Source organism: Callorhinus ursinus, unplaced genomic scaffold (assembly GCF_003265705.2).
Source record: "Callorhinus ursinus isolate GAN/ISIS: 27379988/994484 unplaced genomic scaffold, GSC_fseal_2.0 scaffold747, whole genome shotgun sequence".
Lineage (NCBI taxonomy): Eukaryota > Metazoa > Chordata > Mammalia > Carnivora > Otariidae > Callorhinus > Callorhinus ursinus.
In genome coordinates, this window is record NW_027397802.1 from 1 (window position 1) to 11,286 (window position 11,286).

Sequence of the window (11,286 nt, forward strand, 5' to 3'; positions counted from 1 at the left end):
GGACCTAGATCCTGACCTGGCTCCTGCCCCTTCCCTTATCCCTGCCTCTGCCCCTGCCCCAACCCCTGCCCCTGCCTGTGCTCTTGTTCCTGCCCCTGCCCCTGTTCCTGCTCCTGCTCCTGCCCCTGCCAGAGCCACTGTCCCTGACCCAGATCCTACCCTTGCACCTGCCCCTGTCCGTACTCCTGCCAGAGCCACTGCCCCTTCCCCTGGCCCTGCCAGTGGTCCCGTTCCTCCCCCTGAGCCAGATCCTGTCCCTGCTCCTGCCCTGGATCCTGCACCTGCCACTACTGCTGACCCTGTCCCTCCCCTTGCCCCTGCCCCTGTCCCTGCCCCTATCCTGAGACCTGCCCCTACACCTGCTCCTGCAGGGCTCCCACAGGCAGATCCAGAGCCCACAGCCCTGCAGGGAGAGCTCCTTGTACAATCACCCTTAGTTCCATCCCCGGAACCCGAGACCCCGCCCAATTGTTTCATCCCCTCCCCCTGTGTTCTTTCTCTCTGGTACATATTAACTGTTATTTTATCCTTCCATGTCCTATATACTGTTTATTATTTGTTTTAAATAAAATTACTTGTTTTCAATTGAACACGTCTTGAGCATTAACTACATGCCCAACGCTGTGCCACCACACCCCAGAACATTGCCGCAGAATATCTCATTCCCCAAAGGAGTCCCCGAACCAGAAGCCCTCCCTGCCCGTTTCTCCTGCAGCCCAGACCCCGATGACCCCTAAGCTGCTTTCTCTCTCTGTTCCTTTACCTATTCCTGATGTTTCTGTAAGTGGAATCACACAATAGGGGCCTTTGTGTCTGCCCCCCTATTTTCAAAGGGGACTTGTTTTCTTCTATGTTTGTCATAAAATTTCCCTTATTTGATATTGAAATCCCTGACGGATGACACATCAGATGGAATCATAGAGGCCACTTTAGGAATTATGGGCACAATCTCAGGGCCGAGAGCCCTGTTCCTGCTGGGACACCACAGCCTGACCCCAGACAGGACAGGGCTGGTTCCTCCTGTGACCCACACAGAAACCAGGGAAATGCAGAAAGCTGGAAGACACACCACAAAGGGCAAAAGCATTGCTCACAACCCAAGGCCAGAGAAAGGTTTCACCTGACTCTAGTCCAAACCACGCTCCAAGTCACTGGGTTCCACAGGGACGGAGACCAAACACATGCAAGTCCAAGGCGGAAGGATAGGCATGCAGGGAATATGTGTCAGAGATGCGGGAGCTCCTGGGGAAGGACTCTGGCAAAGGAAACCCTATGGAGGCAGCGCTGCTCACCCTCAGACTGCCAGGTGTCTGGTCTGGGGACCAGCAGCCCTGGGGAGAATGTGAGGAAGTAGAGGTCCCCTGGAGAGAACGGTGACAGGCACCCCTGTCTGGGAGAACAGTGAGCAGCACCCATCCCAGGCCACAGGTGCACCCATCCTCAGCCTCGGACTCAGCCCCGGAAACTCTGGCTCGGTTTTTCACAGATGTATTGTCAGGAGTGTTCATCACAGCGGTGCTGGAGAGAGCAGGGAATGGAACAACACTAATGCCCAAGGAGATGGATGGGATCCACGGTCCCAGTCCTCATGATAGAATGCCCTGCAGCTACTGTCCCCGTGTCATGCAGGGCACAGGATCCGGGAAGCCCCTCCTGAGACCCACCCCTCCTGCCACCCTGCCCCTGGGAACATTGAGAGTTGTTTGAGGAGGAGGGGGAGAGGATCCAGGATGACAGCGGGTCCAAGGAGAAGGAAGGTCAGCACTGGGAGGACAGATGGACGTGCCCTGAGCCACCATCCAGGGCCCGGGTGGGCTGTGATGCCCTCGGACCTCACCCCAGATAAGGACTCCTGATTTATGGACCCAGCTTCTGTGGATTTACTCCCTCCCTCATTCATTCTCTCCCTCATTCATTCCCCACCTCCAACCCTCCCCTCCCTCCCCCTCCCTCCCCCTCCCTCCCTCCCTCCTTCAGCAGAGGATCTGGGGTCCCTGCTGTGTACTGAGCACTGGAGCTTCATCAGTGAGCACCCCCCAAACCACATGGTCACGTCCACTGTGGGAGGTGACGGGGGCAGTCCTCAGGGCTAGCACTGGTGATGAGCACCAGGAATCTGCTCCTGAAAACACAGGCCAGTTGCACAAAGAATGGAGAGACCCATGCTTAGCACTTCCTCTAGAAAAATCTAGTCCTGAAAAGTGATGAAAAGTAAGTATATCCTAGACTTCATGCGATGTGAGTTCTAATGGCAGGTTCCTACTGATTCCTAGAACCAACAAAGAGTAAATCATCCAGTGTCGACTGGGGTGTTGTGGCCCAACTTTTCTGACCAAATGACACGTTTCAGCCAACATCTCCAGGGCCTCTGAGTTTTCCCAAGGGTCTCTGCGATTCTCTGATCCTTCCATCAACCTCCTTGGGAAGCTCTGTCCTGTCATCTTCCTTGTCTCCTGCTTCTTCTGGGACCTTTCCGTGGCCTCCCCGCCAGGGCCACCCCCACCAGGACTCCCTGTGCCCCCTGGCCTGATGCCCACATCCCATGCTGGGTCCCGTGAGCGCGGTGCTTTTTGCAAGGACTGTGTGCTCCCTCTGGGGTCACTTGGCATCTCCCTTGCAGTGGCCTGCATCTTCCTGCACTGGGTCTCCTCTGAGCAGTCTGTGAGGCCGGACTGTGCCCATGTCACGGGCACGGAAGCGAGAGTCCAGAAGGTCCAGACGACCTGCTCCCAGTCCCAGCGTGTGGAGCCTGGGTCAAGGATGGTCCGCGAGCAGAGGAAGACTTGGGCCCAGTGAGCCTGCAGGAGGAGAGTGAGCACTATGGGGGCCTGGTGCTCAGACCTGCTGGGAGACCGCATCTCACCCACAGCAGCTCTGTCCCCAGGGCTGGAGGGTGTCAGGGTAGCCACCCTCCAAGGCTATAGGCTGACAGTGACTGGCAGGAGAGGAGGTGCACCTGATGCAGGAGAGAACCCTCAGGCAGAGAGGAGGGGGCAGGTGCTCCCCCAGAAGCTGGAGGAACTCGGGGTAGCCACCCTCCCAGGCTGCAGGATGGCAGTGGCTGGCAGGGGAGGAGGCACCTGGTGCAGGAGAGAGCCCTCGGGCAGAGAGGAGGGGGCAGGCTCTCCCCCAGCAGCAGGTGCACTGGGGCAGGCTGAGGGGGCATCCATGGACAGCAATGCCTGCAGCTGGGGTCTTCACACAGACCCCCTCCTCAGGCTCAGCACAAGCTTGTCTGGATGGCCTTTGTCCCCCAAATACAAAGTCTGGCCCAGGACCCTCCTCAAGCCCCGACTCCCAATCCTTTGACCTCAGCTCAAGTGACAAGAAATGGCCAATAGTTTAGGTGGGGTTGGGTGCACAGGGACATTTGCTTTTCTGGCCCATGCTGTAACATTGCTGGCATTTTAAAGATCTCAGGGCTTTGATTCAAAAACGGTAGGATGCCGGGGACCCCAGTCAGCTTTCTGGAAACCTGCCTCTGGGCCTTGCAGCCCTCCCATCCCACCAGTTCTGCTCAGAATCCCTCCAGGTCACAGACCCACAGTCTTGGCTCCTCAGATGGCCTGGACGATGCACCTTCAAAAAGCGATCCCGGTGGGGCAGCAGGACACACTGCAGATTCCAGCAAATACACCTCCCAGAAACTGAGGGTACTGCTGGATGAGCTGTCTGAAAACAGCCATGTCAGGGTTCCAGGAAGATACCAGAGGCACAGGAGTAACTGAGGAGCATCTGAAGGTCAGGTAGGGGCAGTCAGAGCTTCCAGACCCTTCTTCCCTAAAGCTCCTCATTCCTCAGCCTTTCTTCCGGTGATTCTGCTTGGTTTCTATTTGCCCCAACTGTTATCCATTGCCTTAGGCAGCAGAGACTCACGTATGCCTTTAAATGTTTTGGACATTGAATGTCTTCCAGTAGCCACTTCACTGCTGGGAGAGTTGGTAGCAAGCAAGAAGTCCCAGAGGACTCCAAGGGTCTGGACTTGGTGTTTCCCTCTCCTGAGATGGGGACACCTGTGGGAGGTGCAGGTGGTCAGCTGGGGGAGGGGGGCAGGCACCTGACATGGACAGATGAGGTATAGGTGAGGCCCGAGGCCCCAGGGGTATGTGCCTGGCATCCGGACTGAACAGGTCTTCAAAGTTGCAGACTGGCTGGGATCATCTTCAGGCTGAGGAGGAAGGTGAGGGGAGCAGAGGGGACTGAGGAGGTTCGGCTCAGATGGGAGAGGGCTGAGCCACACTTTTGGGGGAAAAGTGGGTCAGGTTCAGGCTCACAGGGACAGACCTTGAGGCCATTATGCCATGTGAAATAAGACAGTCCCTAAAGAACTGACACCGGAGGACCCCACTTGTGAGGGATGGAGAGCACTCCCATTCACAGAGGTGGAAGGAGCTGCTGGGTGCCGGGGCTGGAGAAGGGGAATGGGGGCTTAGGGTCTCGTGGGTAGAGGTTCAGTTTGGGATGATGAAAACATTGTGGCGATGGACGGAGCTAGCCAGTGCAGAACAGGGAATATACTTATTGCCACTGAAATGCGCTTTATGGTATCAGCTGTATGTCCATTATACCACAATACAAAAGAAGTGAGTCAGGAAGTCGGGGCCGTCATGAGTCCCTGGAGGGCCCAGGAGCAGGGAGCCTGTATCTTAGTTCTCGCTCTCATGCTCTGCCCCTTGTTGGGTGACTGAGCTCACTAAGCACTTGCTAAGACACAGTGCAGGCAGCTGGTCCAGAGAAAGTGCACAAACGCAAACCCACTGGTGGGCCCTGAGGAATCCCAAGGGGACGCGCATCCAGACAGAGCGAGTGCCCACATTTCACAAACACCAGCACAGAAATAGCCATTTAAAACCAAGGCAGGAACCTTATATAGCCCAGAGGGCTCCACTCTCCTGGAGGCCGAGCTAGTGCAAAAGCCAAGTCCTCCGGTGGTGAGGGCACTGGGGGGTCTGAGAGGTGGCTCGGCGCACCCCTGACCCCGAAGCCCCATGGCCGCGGTGAGGTGTAAGGACTGGGAGGGAAGACCCGGCCAGCACCCGTTCTGGCTCCATGGCTGCTACAGGGCTGCTCCCAGCCCCAACAGGCGATGTCTGTTTAGAACCACAGAGAAAACCTTTTCCCTCACTTGTTCTTTTTAGGATGGTTGCTCAACATTGACACAGAAAGACAACCGACATAAAACTGGAGTCGTTCACAGCTGGAAATGACCCGGAAATGATAAAAATGTAGTGACCACAAAGAGAGGAACTTGTGCCCCCAGGCAGGCCTCCTGTGCGCAGGGGTGATTGGCGTGCTGGCGTGCCCATGCAAGCAGTGCTGGGCTCCATAGTTTCCCTCAAGGGGACAGAAGTAGGAATCTGCTCTGATGGCTCTGCTCAAGGCAGCACCCCCTGATGGAGACAGGGGCAGCCCCTCGTGAATTCCAGATGTCCTGGTGTTTCTTGGGCACAGCCACAAATCTCAGCTTCTTCATGACCCAGAGAATGATGGGGGCCAGCCCAGCAGCCTCGGGTCCCGCAGGTCCTCCAGGGGACAGCCCAGCAGCTGCGGGTCCTGCATGGCCTCTGGGGGCAGCCCCTCATGAGTTCTGTGTGTCCTGGTGATTCTTGGGCATGGCCCGAATCTCAGCTTCTTCATGACAGGGGCCAGCCCAGCAGCTGCAGGTCCCACAGGTCCTTCAGGGGACAGCCCAATAGCCACAGGTCCCACAGCTCCTCCAGGGACAGCCCCTCATGAGTTCTGGGTGTCCTGGTGATTCTTGGGCACAGCCATGGATCTCAGCTTTTCATGACCCGGGGAATGATGGGGGGGCCAGCCCAGCAGCCATGGGTCCCACAGGTCCACCGGGGACAGCACCTTGGTGGGCCTGTGGTCCAGCAGGTACCTGTTCAGGTGGCTCTTATCAGGCCACACGGCCTCAATCCCATTGGCCCAGTTGACCACCATGGCCTGGTGACAGGCCGAGGTCAGTTGGGGAACCTCCACCACCAATTCCCCAAAAAAGGCCCCCATGTAGTAAAAGTTGCCCTGGTCCCTGGGGATATGGGTCTGGGACTGGCCAGCGCTCATAGCTAAAGTCCTCATGGGCTGCCCAGTAGAAACCGGGGTGTGGTGTGCCAAAAGCGGGGGACAGGATCTCCATGCCCACGTGGTCCCAGAACTTCATTCCCACATCCACGTCCACGTACACCAGGTCATCCACGTCACAGAGGAAGCGCTGCTCAAAGAAGCGGCTGATTATTGCTATGTGCTGCATGGACACATCCTGCCAGTGCAGGACACTGCGGACTTCAACGACCACCACCCTCTGGCCCTCCCAGAGTGGCCCACGGGGCACAGCAACCAGCTGGTCGGTGAAGACGTAGTAAGTGACCCTGTGTCCACCATGAGGACTACGATCCTCCGGCCCACCCAGAGGGGCAGACGGGACCCGGCAGCCGGCTGATTGGTGAAAACCTAGTAGGTGACCCTGTGCCCCACCATGAAGTGCTTCTCTGCCGTCTGCAGGAACAGCTCCAGGAAGACCACGTATCCACAGGGGCAGTGGACAGGGCAGGAAGAGGGTCACTGCCAGAGGCTGGCAGCAGGACCCCAGAGTTGGGGGTCATGGACGTGTGCACCTTCTTCAAGGGGGCAGGCCCTGGGTTGCATTAAGCAACAGCCACCTCCTGACCTTCCTGAGGGAATCTGCCAGCAGGGCCTCCCTAATGTCTGTTCCCAGAGATGGGGGCCATCAGCACCCCATCTTCCAAAGGGGAGCCTGAGGCTTCGGAGGCTGGAAACCCATGCAGCCCCACAGTCAGCATGCTGGAGCCAGGAATACTCCCCCTGTGCTGAGCTCCTGGGCAAACCCTACAGGTGCCCTCCACTGGCCGCCCCCCCCTGCAGATCCCGTCCCCACCTTCCAGGAAGGAAGCACCTTTGGGCACAGCCCTCATTTCTATGTCTTACAGAGCGGGTAGAATCAGCAGGGCCAGCCACCTGTCCCACTTTGCTTTGAGTGGGCTGCCGCTGGCCCCCACAGACCTGTCTCCACTTCCTGTAGGGTTCTCCCTGGAAGGCTACTGGGCATCCTGCTGACAAGGTGCTCAGTAAGCCACTGGTATTCCTAGGAGGGGTCACCCTCAAACTCTGCCAAATCAGGAATCAAGTCCAGCCCGTGGACAGGGAAGGCAAAAGATGACACCAGGAAGAAGAGGGGGCTTGCTTAGGCCCCAGGCTTGATTCCAAGGGTGTAAGCTTCCAGGTCCAGGTCTACATCTCTCCAGCCCCAAAAGGTTCAAAGTCTTGTCCAACCACGTCCCATGGCTGGTCCCCCTCTAAGGGTACTACCTGCTCCCCCCTGTGAGGACAGCAGCTCCCCCATTATCAGCAAGTGTGCTGAGCCCCTCTGAGACTGATTATTTTGCGTAGGTGCTAAGGCTACGTCCCTGTGCCTGCCCCATAACCGGCAGGTTAGTAAATCGCTCACCCAGGGAAGGCGCGCACTACATTTAAATAGGGGATAAGCACACTCAACCAGCAGACATGAGTCAGGTCACCAGAGGGCAAGTCCAGACCCAGCCAATGGGGCAACAAGCCAGATATGAAGCAGGGGGATAGAAGAGTGATCCTGGCAGAGGGCACAGCAAAAGCAAAGGCTTGTAGTCAGGCCCAGGGCAGATGTGGGACGACTACACACTTGGGTGGCCCACAGAATGGGGGGCCGTGGTGGAAGAGGTGAGGCTGGAGAGGACGGACAGAAGGGGAGCAGACCACAGAGAGGCCCAAAGGTTATGTTCTGAAAATATCACTCTAGTTAGCAGAGAAGAATGGGTTCTGTGCAGCAGAGGACAGGGAGACCCTAACCCTAACCCTAATCCCTAACTCCTAACCCTAACCCTAACCACTATTACCAACCCCACAAAATCAGCAAAATACATTCCTGTACCTTTCTTAAAATAGATGTAAGAAGCCAGATCAGAAGAATTGCAAAACCAAGAGTTCATAGACTGTGCACCCTAAGCAAGTGACTCTGCACAAACACCTCAAAGGTTATTCAATAGAGTGAAACAAGCAATGTTATACAGCACAATGAATTTTTAAATAAAAACATGTAATCATATTATTTAATGCAGAAAATGTTCTAACCAAAGTCCAATGTCTGTTGCTGATATAAATACTCATGAAAGCAGGAATAAGGAGTAATTTTCTCATTAAATCTCTAGCAAACAACATGCTTAAGTCTGAAGATGGACAGCTCTACTCTGAAATCAGGAACAAGGATGGGATGCTGGTTTTCACCTGTTGCTCAATATTGGACTGAAAGTTCTACCCAGAAGGATAAGCCAAGAAAGAAGGCATCCACATGTGAAAGGAAACACTAGAACTCTATCTATTCAGAGACCAGAGATGACATCATCTTATATGGAGCTTCCTAAAGAATCAACAAAAAATGATTACAGCTAGTTACCTAATTCAGCAAAGTTACAGGACAAAATATCAATACCCAAAATCTCTCTTATTTGTATACACTAGCAATGAATCATCCAAAAAGGAATTTAAGAAAACAATTCCATTTTAGGGAACATCAACATTAACCAAATATTTAGGAATAGATGTAATCAAGGTGCACGTCTTGTACACTGAAAGTTACAAAACGTTGCTGAAAGAAAGTAAGGGAAACCTAAATAATTCTGAAGACACCCCATGTTGATGAAAAGACATGCTATTGATACGATGGCAGTAGAACACAAGGCGATGTGGAAATTCACTGTGTTCCCAAGAAAATTCGCAAAGGTCTTTGGGAAGAAATGCACAAGCTAATCCTAACAGTCATATGGAATTTCAAGGGACCACAAGATAGCCAGAACAATCTTGAAAAAGAAAACCAAAGATGAAAGGTTAAACTTCCAAAGTTCAAATCTTAATACAAAGCAACAGTAAAGAAAACATTGTGATACTGTCGTAAAGGTATGCATTCACCCTGAAGCAAATAATACATTATATGTTAATTAATTGAATTTAAATTTAAAAAATTTTTAAATAAATAAAATAACAATTTTTATTGTTCTGGATACCCTTTTAAAAAGGTTTCCATACAGATCAGTGGCATTTAACTGAGACCAGAAATAAACCCCTTCTTCTATGGTCCACTGAATTTTGACAAGGGTGGACAACATTACATTGGGGGACAATTGGTTATCCATGTGCAGAGGAATGAAACTGGACCCTTACCTCATACCACATAGAAACGTTAGCTCAAAATAAGTAAAGGCTTAAATGTAAAAGGTAAAATTATAAACTCTAGAAGAAATAAATGGGGATAAATCTTCATAACCTTGGATTTAGCAATGCTTTTAGCTCTGACACCAAAGCATAAGAAAGAAAAAATAGATTAAATAATATCCTCAAAATTAAAAATCTTTTCAGCACGCCCAGCTGGCTCAGTCATTTAAGCATCTAACTTAATTTTGGCTCAGATCATGAGCTCAGGGTCATGATATCAAGCCCCATGTCAGGCTCCACGCTGAGCGTAGGGCCTGCTTGAGAGTCTCTCTCCCTCTCCCTCTGCCCCCGACCACTCACACACTCTCTCTCCCTCGCTCTTAAAAAAAAGTAAAAAAAAATTACAAATCTTTGTACATCAGAAGTTACTATCCTGAAAGTGAAAAGATAGCCCCCAGAAGGAAATATCTGTACATTATGTATCTAGTAAGAGTCTGTTGTCCAGAATATGTAAAGAACTTTTACAACTCCTCAACAAAAAGACAACCTAATTTTAAAATAGACAAAGGACTTGGATAGACCCTTCTCCAGAGAAATCACGGGGAGTTGGGTGTTTAATGCATACAGAGTCTCCCTCAGGGAGAATGAACATGTTCTGGAGAATGAGGTACAACCGTGGGAACTCAGCTAAGGCCAGAGCATTGTGTACCTAAAATGTTTTAGGTGGTAAGGGTTATTTATGTTTAGTCAAGGTGAAAAAGTGGATGAAGGACTGATGCATGTCACCACGTGGATGGACACTGAAAACAGCTCAAGTGACAGAAGCCAGACAGAAAATACCACTCAGATTAGAGCCCTCTGTAAATGGCTCAAAATCCATCCTTAAATCCTTCAATCCATCAGGGTTGTGCAAATAAGGGAAAGTCTCCAGAGCAGTTCCGGGAAAAGAACACTGGATCCGAATGGAGAAGACATTTCAGACCATGGGACAGGTGGCGATGGTTGAAGTGGGCCTGTGGTCTGGGTTATAACGTGGGCACCGCGATGATTTCCTCTGTCAGGGTTCTGTGGTGGTTCCGCGGGACAGTGTCCCCGTCGGGGGTAACACGGCCTGAAGCACCCCGTGTGGTAAATGTGGTAAGGAGACGACAGCTGGGTCTGAGTGTGGAGATAAAGCGTATTTGCGCTGCGGTGACCGGTTGACCGCACTCTGAAATCACCGCAGAGTCCACGGCTCTTCAAACCACCACGTCGGCACCAGGTCACGGAAGCAGAGACGACATCAAACTGTGACGGAGGCCGCGCCCTCCCAGACCCGGTTCACCCACCGCGGAGAGCCCACTCGCCCTTGAAGGAGGCCACATGGTAGCGAGAGACTCGTGGGAGGATTAAATCAGCAGCCCCCGTGTCTCGGGTGCAGCAGAAGCAGTGGGATCTGGAATTCCCATTTTCCACAACCCTCCCCCAAAACCTGGTTAGAACTGTGAAAATGCAAGAAGGGCACCTCAGGAGAGGGGACTGGGGACGCCAGCGGGGAGGCCGGAGGGGGGAGCCCGCCACTCAGGGTCAGTGAGGGAACGACCGTCAGTTACAGGCCCAGGGTCGGAAGCCTCCACAGCAGATACCCATCAGTCACAGGCCCCGGAGCGGAGGACGCAGGTGTCCGCTCCTCCCAGAACTCCACGCTCCCTGCAGCTCCGCGGGGGCGAGCCGCCGTCACCGCGAAGCCTGCTTCTCTCCGGCGGACTTCCCTTCGGAACGGCGCTGCCCGCTTCCTCCTCCTTCTCCACGACATACTGTTCCTCTCCTTCCTTTCTTGTCCGCGATGTGGCCGGAGCTGGCTTGTCCCGGAGGACAAGTCTCTGCTCCTCCCAAATAAACCCATTCTGCTGGTAAAACGACCGGCACTTTCAGTTTAAGGTTAACAGAACGAATAAATTCGATAAGTTGGCAAGGAGCAAAACCAATAGACAAAAATCCGGTGCATTTCCAGGCGCTCCTCACACCCCATCAGAATGAGACCCACTGAGAACAGGCTCCTTCACAGCCGCATCGAGAAGAACCACACACCTAGGAATA

At 53.3% G+C, this 11,286-nt stretch overlaps 1 protein-coding gene across 1 annotated transcript; it reads right to left on the reverse strand.

Annotated features, from left to right (window-relative positions):
- Nucleotides 1-5,387: 5,387 nt before the first annotated feature.
- LOC112818343 (histo-blood group ABO system transferase 2-like) lies at nucleotides 5,388-11,002 on the reverse strand (the record flags this gene model as incomplete). Its single annotated transcript, XM_073890544.1, is given in 6 exon segments — nucleotides 5,388-5,477; nucleotides 5,807-6,055; nucleotides 6,057-6,400; nucleotides 6,469-6,533; nucleotides 8,218-8,246; nucleotides 10,833-11,002. Coding segments are annotated over 6 exon segments (947 nt in total), but the record flags the coding sequence as incomplete, so codon positions are not given.
- Between the last annotated feature and the right edge of the window lie 284 nt (nucleotides 11,003-11,286).